We start from the raw sequence: 19,427 nt of genomic DNA, 5'->3' as shown, positions 1-19,427 counted from the left end.
TGAAGTGACTGAACAATAATAAGTTCTGTAGGCTTCATGTTGTCTTTTCAGAATTTGTATGGTAACCTCATTCAGATAGTATGTATCTTTCATAATCAGCTCTAGACATATATCTGTTACTGTCTAAACATGGTTACAAATGCTGATTATTTTCAGTAAATTCTTTTAGTGTTTTGTGATACGTAAGGACATCATTCAAATTTATATTTTTCACTTCTAACATAAAAATGTTACACAACCAAAAAGCCACAAGTGTACATGAATTTATATTTTTCACATGTGAGCTAAAAAACATTTTGAAGAACCTGACTTTATAAAAAACTACTTAACTAATTTCACTCGGCTTGGAAACCATGCCCGATTGTGGCTTCACATTGAGATAGTTTTATTTATATTACATCATGCCATTTACAACAAGGGAAGGTAGTATGGTTGCATGGAAAGAGTCCTGGATTTAGAGGGCCTGAATTTGAGTTCCAGCCCTGGCAGTAATGAGCTGTGTGACCTTGGGGTAAGTCAACCACTCTGTGTCTTGGGGTCCTCATCTGTCAAACGGGTGAGAATGCCTGCGTTACATAGAATTTGTGTGTGGGGATGACTGTGTAGACTTATTGTGAGGAGCAAATGAGATCATGTATATAAAAAGCTTTATACATAGTCAGATTTTGTTATACCTTCATACAGAAACATTTTTTTTCCTGCTTTTAATTTGAATTTTTTTTGTGAATTAGTATTAATGAGAAAATGCACCTCCTAATGTTTGATATTTGTTGCCTCTGCCCAGACCCTGCTTTTGGATACTACGTATTTTTTGGTTAGTGTGTAATTATAGTCTTCCCTGGTTATCTGCAACCACTTCCATACTCCTCATGTTCTCTTCTTCCATCCAGAGTCCTGAATGGATCATGACCAGTTTCCTGAGAACTGTGGATTAGAAGTGTGTTGGCATTTGGATAAGGGAACAAAAGAAAGTTTGGGCAGGGGATTGAGGTTTGAAGAATCTGGAGAGAGCTGGAGTTGGAGACAGTTGTTATCAGGTGATGGAGGGCCTAGGACTTAGGAGAACCTGGAGGAGATAGCCTAGTAGCTGGGCTACTCCACTAAGGAGGCAGATGGCTAGAAAGAATAACGTGACATGAGTTACTGCTACCTTACTTCTGCCCCTCGACATTTTTACTGCCTTCCTACTACGTTGAATTGGCTCCTGTACATGTCTTCATATCTTCCTTTTCTGGGCCAAGAGGGAGAGAGACAGAGATAAAGACAGACGGAGACAGAAACAGTGTAATAGTAAGGTGTTATGGGCTGCAGCACTTATAATTTGTTTCATAGATTCAGATCTGTACCCACAAAGACACGTTCACACTTTTCCTAGGCTATAAATGATTTAATAATGGTAATAATCATAAATATACATGCATATAAATGTGATTACATATGATTACACAATCTTAGAAGCAAAGGCTATTAACAGAAAGATAGAGGGATAAAGAAGAAGTACATCACCAATCCGAGGAAGCACCCACTCTTGAACATCTGGCTGGGGAAGTCCTGTATCACAGCCTTTGGGGTCTCAGTTAGGAAAGTCAACAGAGTGGGCGTCCCTATCTCTGAAACAAAGACCTCCAAAAGTCCCTTTCCCACATGGCCCTTTTTATATCTATGTAAACCATGGGAGAACAACCCTAGAACAAAGGTGGAGCTTGGCCAAAGCTCCAGATGCCCATTTTTTATGTACTTATCCAAGGAGAGGCCAGTTCCTTGGATACGTACATGCTTTCCTCAAGGAATCTAAGACATTCCTTGAGGTAAGAGTTGTTCCACCCTGGTAACATAGTTTGTTTTATTCTTTGATGTTCTGTTCCCTTGGTGCTCCTGGTCATGCATACTAACTTTAAACTACATTACTTATGTCAGGTCATGAGGCGGTCGTGCGAGGGACTGGGGAGAATCTCCTCAGTTTCCCTTACAGACAGACAGAGAATTAGAGACAAAGAGAAGGAGCGAGAGGAGAGGGAGAGAAAGCAGAGTGAGAGGAGAGGGAGAGAAAGCAGAGAGAGTAGAGAGAAGGGAGAGAGAAAGAAGAGGGACAGAAATAGAAAGAGAGGGAGGGAGGAAAAGAAAGAAAAAGGGAGGGGGGGGAAAGTAGGGAGAGGAGAGACAGAGAGCAAAGGGGTAGGAAGAGAGGAGAGAGAAAGAGGGAAGGAGGGAGAGAGGATAGGCAGGGAGAGAAAACAGGAATAGGGAGAGAGAGAAGTAGAGGGAGTGAGGAAGGGAGAGAGAAGGAGGTAGAGAGAACAGAAAGAGGGAGGGAAGGAGAGACAGAAGGAAGGGGAGGGAGGGAGAGAGAGACACAGAGGGAGAAAGTGGGTCATTTATTAAGCACTTACTTGTGGAGATACAAGTAAAAGCAAACAAGATAATTCCTTCCCTAAAGGGGCTTACATTCTAATGGGGGAACAGTCCATAAAGGGGTTCTGGAAAGTTGAGAGAAGGAAAGAGGAGGAAAAAAAATATTGCCAAAGCATGTTGAGAAGACTACAGCAAATGTTAGTGTTGTGGAGGCTTGGTTCCTAGCTGGAGAAGGCACAGAGGCTCACCCTGTCAGTCACAGAAGTCAAGGGTGGAGGCCAAATTTCTGGTGGAGTGGATATGATTAGAGAGTGGGGCCATGGCAAGGAGACTATTGGAAGTGGCAATAAAAAGTGATGACCAATATTTGCTTTAAATTTCTGCTGGTTCTTTAATCTACATGGTACCTAAAGTATTTACTACAAATCATAGAGTCATGGGCCAGGAAGGGACCAGGAGAACTTATTCAGTATATAAATCACACTGTTTTCAGGCAGCACCACACTTGAGCTGTCTATCAGTTTTGAGAATCTCTCATGTTAGTTAACTTGTTGGATGGCACAAGCAGTCATGCTGTCTCGGCCCTGAAGGGAAAATGGAGTATGTTTTTTTAAAATAGATTTTCATTAAAGACATCAATCACTTCTCAATTTAAAAAAAACCCTCATAAATAAATAACCTTACCATGAAAAGTTAAGCAACATCATCTAATACAGCAATTGTAGCTGATAGTTCATATAACTTTCCACTGATATTTAAATATAGTGGGGTTTTGCCTTTTGAAGTCATCTCATGTCATCTCTAACACATCTGATCACTGGTTTTGCAGTCATTGAATTTAACACTTAGGAACTGAAATTATGATTACAGATTCAGACATTTTTTCACTCTATTTAGATTAACTTCAGTATATATTCATCTGGAACCTCTTTGTAGTGGGAGAAACAAGTTTAAGAGGCCACAAGGAGGAGTTCTAAAATAGCAGATATTATGAAGCGTCTGACTGTGCAAAATTTCAGTCTAATATGAATGAGTTCATCAGCTTTTCCTTGTCCCCATCACAACACCATCACCTTACTAACTAAAATTTCCACTATGGCACCCACTATAATTCATACTTATGCTCCAAAATAAAGATAATTGATTCACTGGGGTCCCAAAGATAAAGTTTTTTTTTTCCATTAATCCTCTTGGTATTACAATACAGAGTTAATCTTTTCTTCTCAAACCCTCTCTTTTATACATATAACTATATAACTATAACTATATATGTGTATATATATCTCCTTTATATAATAACTTCCCTACTTCTTTTGATGTTGATGCTTTATCATCCTTTCAGTTGTCCAGGTACACAACCTTGAAATCATCCTTAGCTCTTCCCTCTTTCTAATCCACCCATATCTAATTAGTTGCCAAGCCTTATAGATTCTCCCCCCAAAACATCTCTGACATCTCTACCCTTCTCTTCACTCCCTAGTCTAGCCCTCATCACCTCTCTCCTGGTCTTCCCTCTTTTTACAAAAATAAGTTTAAAAAAAAAGTTTTTGTCAATATCTTCTGTTACTTATGTCATTATAAGTTATCCTTGGTATCCTTCCCCTCCCAAAGAGCCACTCCATATAACAAATTGTATTTTTCAAGAGTAAAAATTCGGCACAACTGATTGATATGTCCAAAAAAAAGTCTGAAAACACATGCAATGTGTAACAACCTGTGAACCTCCTACCTCCACAAAGGGGTGGAGTTCAACTGTTTTCTCATATATCTTCATTAAGTCATGCTTGATCTTTCTAATTTTGTTATATTTATTCTTGATTTTTTTAGTGTGTGGTTGTTCTTTCCATTTACATTGTAGTTATTGTGCATGTTGTCTTCTTGGCTCTGCTTATTTCATGCTGCATCAATTCATGTAAATCTTCCCATGCTTCTCTATATTGATCACATACATCATTCTTATAGCATAGTAATATTCCATTACATTTGTATACCACACTTTGTTTAGCCATTCTCCAATTGATGGGCTTCTACTTTGCTTCCCAAAAATATGCCACTCGTATATAGGGACTTTCTTCTTCTCATTAGCTTCCTTGGGATATAAGCAATAGTAGAGTCTCTGAGAAATGGCACTCCAGTGCCCTTCAGTATCATCAGGCATGATGATGATGATGATGACGGTGATGACAATGATGACAGCTAGCGTTCATATAATGCTTTAAGGTTTACAACACACTTTACATTTGAGACTCACAATAATCCTTTGAGTCAACAAGAATTTATTAAGCTTTTACTATTATGCCAGGCACTGTGTTAAAGCACATTTTACAAGTATGTAAAACAGGCTGAGAGAAAGTTCTGATCTGCCCAGAGTCACTTGGGTAGTAAGTATTGAAGGCAAGATTTGAAATCAGGTCTTCCAAACTCCAAACACCATCTAGCTGCTTTACATAGACTAGACAAAAGAGAAGGGGGGACAAAGGAGGGATAGACTCTAAGGTACAGCAAAAAGACAGCTAGTAGGATGAGATCCAGGAAGGAACAAGTGAAGAGTGAGAGAGAAGAGAGGAATGTGAAAAAAAAGGTATATCAGGTGGGGAATGGGAAAGCCAAATGAAGCAGTTGGTTATCAGTACTGATCCTTGGCTGTCAGCTGCTTGAATGCCTTGCAAGCATTTTCTTTCTGTCTAAAACTGTTCTCTGGAATGTATTTTTTTAAAAAAAAAGGAAACTGCTTAGGGATGATGTTGCTTCTTCAGGCAGCTGCAAACATATAATTGTGGCTTCTACCTGGCTGCTCCTTGCCTTGAAAGAGTTCATGGGTTTGCCAGGATCAGCAAGAACAAGAGCTTTTCAGTTCTTCAGGAAGTCTTCAGAGAACAAACTGGGTGGTGTCCCTCCTTGTTCACAAGTACAATTACATGGAGTCTCTTTTTTTCTTTTTGGAAGCTTCTTCTTTCTGCTTGCTTGTGTAAGCAGGCAGGCAGGCAGGCAAGCCAGCAGGATTCTTGGTCATGAGTGGAAGTTTGTCATTTGATCATAGAACGTCTGTCTTATCCCAAGTTCAGCAACTTGATGAGTTTGGCTTATGAGCTTGTAAATATTGTACTGGTTTCCAGTTCTCTTCTCCTTTTACTATCATCTTACAGGCTATTCTAGTGAAAGAGATTAAAAAGCCATCTGGTAAACTCCTGACTAGGAATACTTGAAGAACAAATGGAGATTCATTGGATTCATTTGTATTTCATTCCAGCTGCTCCATCTCATCCTTTCATTTTCCCAGTCCATTAGCTGCTGATTGCCGACATTTCTTGAAATTGTTTTCATTTATATTTCAAAGCCGTAGGACTCTCAAGAAAGTACTTAGAAATTGTAACTAAATCTTAAATATTTTCATAGGCTTTTTCTTTTCATATGCCAATATGAAAAGATAGCACACCAAAGGACACACAACCCTGCATGGACCTCGTGCTTTATTTAATAACAAATAAGACTATGGGAGAGCACAATCCCAATTACACAAGACTCAGGAGCCCACATTTCATTTGGTTCAAGTGATTTCATGATTGCATGCTTTCTTATCAGTGTGTTTTTCTTCTAGTAGTTTTTTGTAGATGAAATTTCTAATCTCTTAGATCAGTTAGGTTTATTTAGGTTAGGAGTTCTTAATTTTGTGTCATTGACCCCTTGGGCAGTTTGGTGAAGCTTATGAACCCCTTCTCAGAATAATGTTTATAAGTACATAAAATATACAAAATCACAGAGGAAACCAAAGGTCAAAGGTTAGTGAAAATAAAGGTGTGATTTTTTTTTCCCTTTCAAATTCATGGATCCCTTCATCTCTATCCATGGACCACAGTTTAAGAAGCCCTGAATTAGAGGTTACACTGGACTCTTTCTTATCCTCTGTGACTTGTTCACTTTTACATCTACTTAATCCCTAGATTAAGTAGATGGATCCCTATATGCTTTTATGTCCTTTAAAATTTACATGTGTGATTTTTTAAGAAAAAGAGGTAACTTGATTCTCACCTAGTACAAAAATGAGCTTTCCACAAGGGATAATTGCCTGTTTTTTCACTGACAGATCCATGTGGACTCATGAGCCCTTTAATTAGGATTGTGCTCTCCTTGAGTCTTTTTTGTTATCAAAATAAAGCATCTGGTCCATACTGGGTATCCTTTGGTGTGCTGTCTTTTCATATTGGCCTATGCAAAAATAAATAAAGCATAAAAGATATTTAGTAGTTACAATTTTTAAATACTTTTCTGACAATTCTAGAATTGATTCTGTTTTTGATTAAAGGAGATTTTTTTTTTACCTTTTCCTGTAAGATTTTCCTTTTGATGAGAACCAAGTTAAGCTTTGCTGAACAGACGGGTCATCAGGAGCTTTTGCTTCCTTTCTGCCATAGTTTGATTCTCTAGTTTGTATTCTTTGCTTCATTTTTATTAAAGATACTTTTCAGAAGCAATCATGGTAATTCGAGCAGGACCTAGGACAGCACCATAAGATAACTTTCACACTCCCCTCTTTCCTGGACTACCGTGAAGCCAAGCCCAGTGAAGAAGCCTCCTTTTGTTTCTAAACAGGAGAAAATTTAGAGTGTGGGTGAACATGTTCACATTTAGCATATGTTGTTTAACAACTTTTCAAGAGCCTGCCCTGATTATGGAGAAACAAAATGAAAACTGTGGAATTCTTGATCAGAAAGAAGATACCTAGTATGAAAGAAAGGACTCATGATTCATTTTAGTGGAGATCCTCTCAGCACCATCATTTAAGTCCAGATTGCCCAAAAGATTATTGTGTCCAACACAATTGATTTGTGATTTTGGAGAGGAAGAGGGATGGAAGGTAGGTCCTAATAGGCCGCTGGGTTTGAAAGAGTCAAGTCTGTACTGACAGTAGCTAGGTGGCACAGTGGATAGAGCACTGAACTTGGAATCGGGAGGACCTGAATTTAAATATGACCTCAGATGCTTGTTGGCTGTGTGACTCTGGACAAATCATTTAACCCCTATTCCTCTCAGTTTCCTTATCTGTAAAATGGGCATAGGACAGTGAGGTGGCACAGTGGATAGAATGCTGGGTCTGGAGTCAGGAAGACCTATCTTCTTGAGTTCAGATCTGGCTTCAGACTCTTACTAGCTATGTGACTGTGGGCCAGTCACTTAATCCTGTTTGCTTCAATTTCCTCATCTGTCAAATGAGCAGGAGAAGGAAATGGAAAACCTCTCCAGTATCAAATTGGGTCATGAAAAGTTGGATATGACCGAACAAAAATGGGTTTAATAATAGCACCTACCTCCCATGGTTGTTGTAAGGTTCAAATGAAATAATATTTGTGAAGTGCTTTGCAAATCTTAATGGGCCATATAAATGCTAGCTGTTATTGTCATCATTGTCATGATGATGATGATTCTGGCAAACCAGAATAAGTACAAACTAAATTTAAAAGTTACCCACCCCTGCCCCTACCTAGGCTAGAAGCATCAGTGTTCATATCAGTCCATGTAATATGCAGAAATCTCTTCCAAGTCCCCCCAGAGACTAAGAGAGAAAGAAATCTCAACCCCCCATCCATTTCAGCCCAACTTATGACCCATCCTGTAAGTGACATCTTCCCTTTCCCTCTCTAAATAAAAGCAAAAGGTTCTGTGTACTAACAACATAGCTTAAAAAATAGTAAAACAAAATTCTGCATTTTTATGAAACATGGTCACAATAGTCTAGCAATGGTGGTGGCATGCTTCTACCAGTGTGGGGGTAGAAAACATTTGGTTGAGGAGACTTGGTCAGTCCCTCATAATTGGCCCCCACCCTTGTATGGTCAGAACCCTTTTGTCGCCAGCTCCTCCCATTGAGAGGACTCATTTTAATCAACACCCTCAATCCTACACTTTGGGGAATGGGCTTCTTGGTAAGCCTGTTTCATAGGCTAGAACAATGGGAAGGGAGAAAATTGTCTGAAGCTCCACCCTGTCTAGCAGATGCAGTCCCCACCAAGCTGCTGGCCTCATTCTGCATCCCAGAGAGTCGTTTCACTTGATCTTCTCTGTATTTGAGAAGCTATAAAAATAGATCGTTAATAACATTTCTTTTTCTGTCTAGTTTTGTGCTCCCAGCTGGTGAAAATCCTGGAGATTAGAAAGTCAGTAGGTGTCTGTCTGTCTGTCTGTTTCTCTCTTTCTTTATCTTTTCCCTCTCAGTCATCTTTGAGCAATGAAACACGTATGGACCAATAAAGCAAGTGTTAACCACAGCTTTATCTTTATACTAGCTTTTAAAGACTAGGTGACCAGAAGCATAAAATAAACTTTAAAGAAACGGAAAAGAAACAGTTCCTTTAAAGGAACAAATACATGCTTTCCTGGGGAGGAAGCAAAGAGGGGGGAATAGAGTCACCATCTGGGATCTTGCCCTCTGACAAGTTCAGTCAAAGAATCAGCACAGAAACTTTTTTTGGTCCCCCAGAATCCACTGTTGGTCTCATCACTGTGGCTCTGCTGCCCCTTCTGTAGAACTTATTCTCTGCAGCTTCTGCTGGTCACAATCCCCCTCAAGGCTATTGTGGGGGCCTCAGCCCCTACATCTGGTACAGGCCCCTTGCTCCCAAGCGTGGTGGCCTGGGGCGTGTGTGGTAGGTGGCAGCAGTGGCCATGGCACCACACGAAGCGATAGCGAAGTGGGAGGTCTGGCCCCGTTTCTCATGTCACCCTTCTCTCGCGGCCTCTCCTCGTCTTCTCCTTCTCTTAGGAATGAGAGAAGCTAAGTCCTCCCAGGGCTCAGGCAATAAGCACCAGGCACCAGTTAAGGCAGTATTTCAAACTGTCCATACTACATACCAAAAAGTATGTAGTCAAAAATTCACACAGTTCACTTGGCATCTTGAGCATCTTCAGCTTTCTGTGCTTGGTCTCTATTTTTCTGCATAATTGCTCCCATTTTACCAGCATCAGTTTTTTCCTTTATCTTACTGATGGTGCCATTTGGGGACTGGGTTCTGGCTTTGGAGAGGCAGGTTTAGAAGGGAGTCATGGCCTGTCTTTTTAGTGTTTCATTCTTAGCCTTGGATTGTCTCCCTGAGCATCTCCTTCAGCCTTTCTTACAGGCATGGTGGCAACAGTGGGGAGTTGCTCCCTTTCTCTTCCCTACACTATTTCTTTGCTTCATATCCAGTATGACCATATCTAAACTTTTTCTTTGCATACTATATATGGAACTGTAGCCTATGTATTTTTGGTAGTAAGGAAAAGAATAATAGATGTATACCAAGAGAATAAGTGTACAATGGATAGAGCACCAGGCCTGGAGTCAAGAAGATGCATCTTCCTGAGTCCAAATCTGGCCTCAGACACTTACTAGCTGTGTGACCCTGGGCAAGTCAACTTACCCTGTCTGCCTCAGCTTCTCATCTGTAAAATGAACTGGAGAAGGAAATGGCAGACCACACTCTAGCATCTTTGCCAAGAAAACCCCAAATGGGTCACTGAAGTGACTCAACAACAACCACCACCACCAAGAGAATCCCTCCATCATATAAATCTCTGGTTTCAGGCTTCTAATTCAGGCCCTTGCCCAGAAGTGCCAACTTTTCTCCTTTTTTATTTGTTTGTTTTGGTTTTTGGTTTTTTGTTTGCCTTCATGTGAAATTTCTATCAAGTTATATTGTGGGCCAGATGTGGACACAGAAGAAAGGCTGGACACCTGAATAACCCAGAGACTGGATAGTAAGTCCCTTGAATAACTGAACTGGCTGTTTTCTGTTCACCCACACATCTTGTGTAATACTAATATATATACCCAGGAGAAGACAATTTATTTTCATTATATGGATATGCCTCTGGCCTACTAGCCTGGTAGTAGAAATTTTTTTTTACCTAAAGCCTAGAATTCATTCTGCTATAAATACTTTCCTGTAGGAATAGAACAAATGGGGATAAGTAGCCAGTGGCTAATCTAAATGAGTACACCAGGAGGTTTAGTATTACTTAGGTCCAGCTACTTGAATTATCTACTTCAAACTAATCAGTAAAAATAAGTCACAAGAAATCACAGTAAACTATTTAGAATGACAGTTCTGGTTTTCGTTGATTTTCCTCTCTTGTCATATTAATCAATTGCATATACAAAGGAAATGGAATATGCCATACTTTTGTACATTGTGATTGTTCAGAGAGTCTGAAATTCTTTGTTTTTATCTGGGACAGAGAAATAAATTAGAGTGTTCATTAATCAACGGAAACTTTTTCTTGCTAAGAATATGTGATATGTTTGAATCATAGAATTATAGGATACCTTTAGAAGTCGGGGATTGTATCCCTCTGACTCTAGTTTTACGTTTAAATTAACTTTATTAACAAACTGCTTGTCTGTTTACTAGAGAGCCCTAATAATTACTGCTCTCTTCATTTGTGCATGGCACCTCTTCCTGGGTTACACTGATTAATAAGGCCAGTCTACTTAGCTTAAGATGGAAAAACTAGGCTTCTGGCTCCCCTTGTTAAATGGTGGATCTCTAGGAGTTGCATGGAGCAACAGGGTTTTAGTGGTGGTGGGGAGTGGCATGGGGAGGGAGGGAATAGAAAGAAGAAAAATTGTCTTGCATTTCCTATCTTTTTCACACCACATACTTTGACTGTTTCCCCTACCCAGATACAGGTCTGGGGCATTCAACACTTGGCTCCAGGGTACTGGTATCTGGGGTGGGAGGATGCTCCCTCCCCACAGTAGTTCAAAAACAACCACCCTCCCTCCATAGTCTTAGACTGGCCTCCACTGCACAGCAGGATGCCATTTCCTCAGCCACCCCCAGGGAGCATTCCCATCACTGTTGCCATGACATCTTTTTTTCCAGGGACCACCTTTCTTCCCAGACCCTCCAGTAGGAGTGTGTATGGCCCCTTCTGCCTTCACGAATACTCCACAGTCACACTGACTTCTCAGACACTGTTCTCCATCTCACCAAAGGTTTTGCCCAGGTGAACATATTCCTAATCGGGGCTGTCTTCTTCTCCTCACTTCAGTGTTTTGATAATTTGCTTTTATAGAAGACACTGTTCTTCATTTCATTTCCTGTTTCTCATTTTCTCCAGTGTTTGGAACTTTGTTCCATTTAAAAGCCAGTTGAGCCAGAATGTCTTAGGTCATGTGGCCAGGAAGATGACAGAATAGCTGTTTCTGCATTTCTATCTGTCCTAAAACTTCAAAGGAAGGAAATATATTCCAAACATAGCTAAATTTACCAAATAAGAAATACTTGATAAGGTAAAAGCCTCATGAATAACAACTAAGAACACCGGTGTTTAGAGGTGCACTGTCTTCTTCCCTGCCCCATTCTGTGTGCCAGGTGAAGCCAGAATAAGTCATTGTATAAGCATGAATTCCAGGGGCCTGATCTAGAGGGGGCTCTGCCTGATATCCTCATAGCACAAACACAGTCTGACTCCTCCACATTCACACACTCGGTAAGAGTCATAAAACACTGATTTTTCCTAGCCACATGAATCAAAGGGTGTCAACCTGAGTGATGGCTGGGAAAGCTAGCTGTGACTCCAAACTGTGACTTGAAGTGACTAGAAACCTACCTGGAGTCATGCCTTTCCCTGCAGTGTTTACTCAGAATTTCATACCCACCCCAGTTCAAGAAGAATGAGGATACCCAGTCTAAGAGAGCTGTGTAGGGGAAAGGGTGCTGAAGCAAGGGAATAGCCAGGAGGGAGAGGAGAAACCAGGTAGAAACCATTAGAAAAATAAGACAGAGACAGAAAGACAACAGTTCCAAGAGAAAGAGACTGGAATACAAGCCTAGAGAAAGACTCATAAAAACAAACAAAAAAAAGTGTAAAAAAAAAACCCAAAACAAGTATGAAGTTGTACCCTTGAGGCAATTTATGGTAGGTAGAGTAGACAGAGTGTTGGGCCTGGAGTCAGGAAGACTCAAGTTTAAATCTGGCCTCAGTCCCTTACTACCTTTGTGACTAGGCAAGTCACTTAATCTCTGTTTGCCTCAGTTTCTTCATCTGCAAAATGGGGATAATAATAGGACTTATCCTTCAGGGTTGATGTGAGGATCAAATGAAATATTTGTAAAAGTGCTTAGTGTGTGCCAGATATTTAGTAAGGACAACGTAAATGCTTATTCCCTCCCTACCCCCACTATGAAGGAAAATGACCTCCAAAATTTTATGCCAGTAAAAAAGAGAATTCTGTGGACTCCCCAAAGATCTTGAAACAATAACAAGAAACTCCATAATTGGTCAAAAGTAAGACAAGACTATTTTTAAAAAGATATATTGAGATGGAAATTAAATTAGAAATCAGAGTTCTCAAATCAGATTTAATAAAGACAAGCCACAGAGCAGAAGACTTAGAACATATAATGGACAGTCTTTCCACAGTAGGAGAGTCACCAAAAAAGAGAATGACAGATTTGGACCTCAGACTTAGAGAAATGAAAGAAAATTTAGTGGGAAAAAAAATAAAGCCAAAAACTTTGAAAGAATACATGAATTCTATACAAGCCAAAGTAATTGACCTTGACTACAAGATGTGCAAAGATAACTTAAAGATCATAGCTCTCCCAGAAAAATATGATAAATTTTAAAACTTGAATACCATACAACAATAAATAATAGAAAAGAATTTCCAAGAACTTTTGACTAGAAAAAGAAAATCATTGATTGATCAGATCTACAGATTTTCTCCAGGAAAAAAAAATTCTTGAAACTCCAAGTTGTTAAACTTAAGTATTTCAATCCCAGCATCATACTTTGTAAGCAGCTAGCAGAATAGTCTTCAACACTGAAGAAATACCAATTCACATAACCCAGGATTAATCCATAACAACAAGAAATCAGATAAAACAATGGTGTAGGATATTCAAAAAATCAAATTAATTCAAATTACAACTCAAAATAACATATCCCACAAACCTGAAACAATGAAAGAAAGGTGAACTTATAACAAAAGAGAGGTATTTGAGATATTTTTAACAAAAAAAAAGAGGTGAACAGAATATTTGATTGGCAGGTACTCACTTTAAAAAAGAGAAACACACAAAAAGTGAATAAGTACAATTAAGAAAACACTAAGGCAATGGAATCAATTCATTTTTCTAGACTTTTTTTTTTAAAAAAAGTTGAAGAACAAAAGGTAAGAACAAAAAGCAGATGAGAAGGAAATAAGCATTTATCTAGCATCTGCTGTGTGCCAAATACTATGCTAAGCACTTTTTACAAATGTCATTTCATTTGATCCTCACACCTATGTTTGCTGGCTGGTTGGTTGGTGCTATTATCCCCATTTTACAGATGAGGAAACCAAAGCTCCAAAAGGTTAAGGCTGGATTCCTGATTCCAGGCCAACATTCTATTCACTGCACTACCAGGGACAAAAAGTATATAAGGGGCTAAGGATTTCAGGCGATTTTAAAGAATCAGGAGAAGAGAATGAATAAGAACTAAATTAATATTTATTTACTCCCTTATAAGTAGATAAATATTTTTGGAGGTGGGACAAGGTAGGGATATTGTGAGAAATTTCTCAATTGAGAAAAATAGAGGCACAGAACAGAGGGGAGCTAGAGATTCATTTCCCTGATTGACCTCACATAGGCAGTAAGTGGTCTCCAAGAGAAGGGCAATTTGAAGTATATACATATACACTAACATATACACACATATACATAGATATACACACATATACATACACACGTATAAAAGCATGTGTGTCAGTCTTTGGAGAACTTAAAACTTGAGTTTTGAATAGGCCTGAGGGAACAAAAATACACAATATGTGGGATTCAGGCATCCCTGGAGCGTGTTTGACCTCTACAGTAAGCTTTTTGGATTAAACAGTTTTCTAGCCACATAAAGCTAGGTTCAAACAGTATTAATAAATGATAAATAATAATCTATACTTTACTATAATTTAATAAAATGGTATAAAACAGTAGAAAGGATACAAAAATAAAACCCAACAATTTGTTAAATATAAGAACTACATAAAAAACTGAAGCCCGTGTATGAAATAAAAAAGAAAAACTGAAATCAAATTACTATGTATCAGATGATTCTAAATAATCTAGAGTTAACAGTGGTGTTATCAGGCAAAGCAAAAATAAATTGATGAAGTCAAAGGAGATAATTAGGGAAATTATGTCTGAAGATACCAAAAACAATGACACAGTACTAGTATTAAACATATGCAGGAAATGCATAACATCTAAATTTTTTAGTGAGAAGTTCTGAATTGCAAAAAAAAAATCCTAATCAATAACAATAATTGTAGGAGATTTTAATATTTCTCTTTCTGAGCTGGATGAATGTAACAAAGATAAACAGAAAAATATAAACATTTAAAAGCTTTTTGAAAGATAACCATAATAAGGAGACAATATAATTTTTAAAATGCAGCCAAAATAGTTCTCAACAGAAAAATTTTCTCTGAAAACCTCCATTGACAATATAAAAAAAGAAAGGATTAATGACCTGAGTATATAATTTCAAAAACTAAGGAAATAATGCCAGCAGCTAGGTGGTGCAGCGGGTAGAGCACTGGGCCTACAGTCAGGAAGACTTGAGTTCAAATCTAGCTTCAGCCACTTACTAGCCACATAACCCTGGGTCAGTCACTTAACCCTGTTTACCTTAGTTTCCTTATTTGTATAATGAGCTGGAGAAGGAAATGGCAAACCACTCCAGTTTCTTTGCCAGGAAAACCCTAATGGGGTCACAGAGAATCAGACATGATTGAACATCAAGGAATCAATGTATTACCAAACCCAAAATGAGCACCAAATAAGAAATGTTGAAAATTAGTGGAGAAATAGGTACAATGGAAAAGAGTGACTATAGTCACAGTGCTAAAAGTTGGTTCTTTGATAAGGCTAACAATCAATAAACCTTTTGACTAAACTGAGCCAAAAAATAATAATAATAGAGAGGAAAATCACCTTATCAAAATAAAATGAAGAAGAAATAAATATAAAGAATAAATGAACAATAAAGAAGAAATAAAAATAATTGTTAGAACCTTCCATATACAATTATATACCAACAAAACTGAGAATTTGAAACAGTGAATAAAGAGGTACCTACAGAAACACAAGACACTCAAATTAACCAAACATGAATCAGATCCCAGCCCAGTCTCAGACAGTAAAATTGAATAAATCATAAAGCACTATCAAAGACAAAACCCTGGTCCAGGCAAATTTATAGATGAATTCTAGCTAACTTCTAAAGAATAATTAAAACCCATTCTCCACAAATTAGTCTCAATGACTAAGAAAAAAAGCATACCACTTAATTCATTTTATGAGAACACTATACCTAAACTAGGGACAGATAGAGTTGAGCAACAGAAGCATATAACAATATCACTAATAAATACTGATACAAAAAATTTAAATAGAATCCTAGCAAAAAAGACTATAGCAATATAAAAATATTCACTATGACAAAGTTGGGCTTATACCTGGAATGCAAGGATGGTTCAGAGTTCAGAACAATAAGACTAATAGTATCAAAAACTAAAACAATTAAAACCAAATGATTATGTCAACATGCAGAAAAATGCCTTTGACAAATAGTCATAATAATAATAATAATAACTAATATTTAAGGTTTGTAAAGCACTTTACAAATGTTATCTTAGTTTATCCTCACAACAACCCTAGGAGGTATGTGCTATTATTATCCCCATTTTATAGATGAGGAAACTGAAACACCAACAGGTTAAGTGACTTGCCCAGGGTCACACAGCTAATAAATGTCTAAAGCTGGATTTGAATTTCCTTACTCCAGGTCCATTGCTCAGTCCACTGTACCACTTAATTATTCAGGGATAGATTTCAGGTCACGGGGCAGAGGTGGGGGTAGGGATGAATAATGAGTTCAATTTTGTATATGGTGAGTTTGAGATGCCTATGGGAATCCAGGTATAGGATTGTTCTCAATCTCAGATTGTTTGTATCTTCTGCAATATATTAAATGTACTGATAATAAATTATACTGTTATTGTAATAATAGCAATAATTAACATTTATATAGAGCTTATTATGAGCTAGCACTGTTGTTAATTATATATAATATTTTATTAATATATTTAAATATATAATTATTAAATCCCAATCAATCCACAATCTCTCACTCTGGGAGGCAGGTGGTATCTTCATTTTACAGTTGAGGAAACTGAAGCAGACAGCAGTTGTGATTTACCCAGGGTCACCCAATTATTAAGTGTTTGAGGCTGGATTTGAACTCAAGGTCTTTCTGACTCTAGGCCCAGTGCTCTATCCACTGTGCCACCTAGCTGTTAACTAATATTACTCAGCATATCAACACACTCAGTATGTTACAGAGCACATATTTAAGCTCAGAATGAAAACTGTGTGAGAGAAAACTGCTTAGTTACATCTGTTATATCCAGATGTTATATATCATGGTGAGGCCTGACTTCACTTCCCTGTCCAGAATGGGTCATGCGATGCAAAGTCTGCAATTCTCAAGTCACACCTCAGTATTTGGTAACTAAATTCTTCCTCTGTGTCTTTTATTGATTGACCTTCTTCCCTCTTCCTCCCTAAGTGCAGACCTCTCCCACGGCCATTCCCTGTTCTTCCTTTTCTCTCTCCTGCCTCTGAACACTCTCCCAGCCTGTCAGCCATACTAAGAACATACTCCTCTCATGTTCCCTGTTGACATTCTTTTCTTTCTTCAGGGTACAGCTCAGGTGTCAACTTCTCTATGAAGTTTTCTCCAGTCCTCCTAGCTCAAAGTCTTCTCCCTCCTCGACTTTCTTATATGATTTTTTTTCTTTGAATCTCCCTTTTGTATTTAGTACATGTGTCACAGTATTCAAGTACATGTATTTCTCTCCCCTGTTAGATTATAAGCTTCTTAAAGAAACTTCTCTTGTTCATTTTTCTCTCTAATACCTAACAGTGCCTTGAATACAATAGCTATCTGATAGTAGATATATATATATATATATATATATATTATGAATCAAATTAAATATGGAGGTAATTTTCTGTGGTAGAATGTGCTCTGTGTGTGTGTGTGTATATGTGTGTGTGTGTATGTGTGAGGGGGGGGGGAGGGAGGGAGGGAGGTAAGAAGGAATAGTCTTCCCAGAATGCCAGCCTGCCTGTTTGATGAAAGCCATAGATATGTTCTAGCCTCATTTGAACCATTTCTGGCATCCTTTTCCTGTGCCCAAAGTAGTAAAGTAGCAAAGTAGCCTGATTTATGTTTCGTCTCCTTTCTCTTTGCCCTATTTTAGGTGCCAAAGGCAGATAGCAAAATGAAAGCGAGACCTTAAGAAACAGAACCTTGTGCCTTGTATCTGAGAAAATAGACAAGAAGCGATGAAAGAAATGAGATCACATTATCTTTCAAAACAGATATTTCTCTCCACTTGGCAATACTAACTTTGACTCTGTAACCCGAAAATATATAAAAATAAGTAAATAGAAAATAAAATAATAGAAGTAAATAGAAAATAAAATAAATAGAAGTAAAGAAAATAAGTAATTCACCTCAGTTTAAATGATCTTGGTTTATTTTCTTTCTTCCAGTTAAGTTATGTTTCATATTTTTTCCTGAAGAAATGGATAGAAAGCTGTCCTCAGAGCCTGTAAAACCTGGGTTCAAATGCAGCCTCTTAACACATTGGCTGTGTGACCCTGGAACTCACTAAGACTAAATTTCAGAAAAGATCCCAACCTGTATTTGGTAGAGGGAGTTTTCCTCATTTGAGAATTCCTCTTGCCAATAAAATCAAAGAACTTGTCCTTCTCCCTTCTCCCCTATTGTTTATTGAGCTTTTGACCTCAGAACCTCTTTGAATCTTGAGATGAGAAGCTAGAAAAAGAATTGCATGCTTTTCACTTGACCTCTTTAAATGATATGGACTCTGTCAATTACATCTACTTCTAGGTTTGAATTAACATCTTGTACTTCTTTCTCTAAAGGAAGTAGAAATTCGAAACAAAGACCTGGAAGGACAACTCTCTGACCTAGAGCAACGTCTGGAGAAAAGTCAGAATGAGCAAGAAGCTTTTCGCAATAACTTGAAGACACTTTTAGAAATTCTTGATGGAAAAATATTCGAACTAACAGAGTTACGAGATAACCTGGCCAAGCTCCTAGAATGCAGCTAAAGGACCTGGGGTTTCAGTGCTGATCCTTTTAAAGACGTGCTGACTCTTCTTCATAGGACTACCTTGGGCTCTGCATCAAAGTTGCACAAAATTAGGAAATTACTCCTCCTCAAGGAGGACCTATTTGCAAATTGGAATAGGATATTGCAGTGTACAATTTAGATTTCAGCTTGTAGCTAGTTAAAAACAAAATGAAAAACTTGAACTACAAATTACCTCCTTGTACATTATTGGCCATAGTTAACTAGAAAGCTATTCATAGTCATTTGATGCAATCCTTTTCTGATATTAGCCAGTGGGAGAATTAGCAGTGTCTGGGTCACATCCTCCCTTTTTTTTGTGTTGGACACAGTTGTAGATTACCTGCTTTTTAAATTTATTTATTTAAAATATCTAACTGCTGTGCTTTGTGCAAAAAAAACAAACAAACAAACAAAAAAAAAAAAAAAAAAAAACCCCAATATTAATGATAAAACCCCTTCTTTTTTTTTTTTTTTTTGTTTTTTTTTTTTTTTTGTTTGTTTTTGTTTTTGGTTTTTTGGGGGTTTTTTTTGTTAATGTTGTTATTGTAACCTTAATGATTTCTCAGGATACTTTTCACTGTTGAGAAGCAGTGTCTTTACCAATTAATTCTTGCCAGGAGTGAGAGAGAAATGCATCTTTAATTGAAACACAGATAATATAACTGCTTGTATAAAGTTCTTCCCTTTTTTTATACTGGAAGATGTTTCACTCTTGTTCACTCTGGTGTTCTATGATACTGTCCAGTGTATGGTTTACTTTTCCATATTGATTCCATGTATTTAGGATAAGATATTGTCTCCCATTTTATTACACATTTTAAAGCCAACAAATGAAGGCAGCTGAGTCCCTCAGAAAAAATTTCTTTTTAAATTTCTGATAAAT

The 19,427-nt window shown here is 37.9% G+C and overlaps 1 protein-coding gene across 1 annotated transcript in view; it reads left to right on the top strand.

Moving 5' to 3' along the window:
• The window catches only part of HOMER1 (homer scaffold protein 1), a 160,382-nt gene extending 141,447 nt beyond the window's left edge, over window positions 1-18,935 (top strand). The window contains exon 9 of the mRNA XM_027863493.1: window positions 18,333-18,935. Coding sequence (XP_027719294.1) covers window positions 18,333-18,521 — 189 coding nt within the window. The 3' untranslated portion in view covers window positions 18,522-18,935. The remainder of the gene's footprint in view (window positions 1-18,332) is intronic.
• Window positions 18,936-19,427: the final 492 nt, after the last annotated feature.

The sequence above is a fragment of the Vombatus ursinus genome, unplaced genomic scaffold (genome assembly GCF_900497805.2).
Source record: "Vombatus ursinus unplaced genomic scaffold, bare-nosed wombat genome assembly UNPS02014772.1, whole genome shotgun sequence".
In the NCBI taxonomy this organism is placed as follows: domain Eukaryota; kingdom Metazoa; phylum Chordata; class Mammalia; order Diprotodontia; family Vombatidae; genus Vombatus; species Vombatus ursinus.
This window is presented reverse-complemented; position numbering and strand designations above follow the sequence as displayed.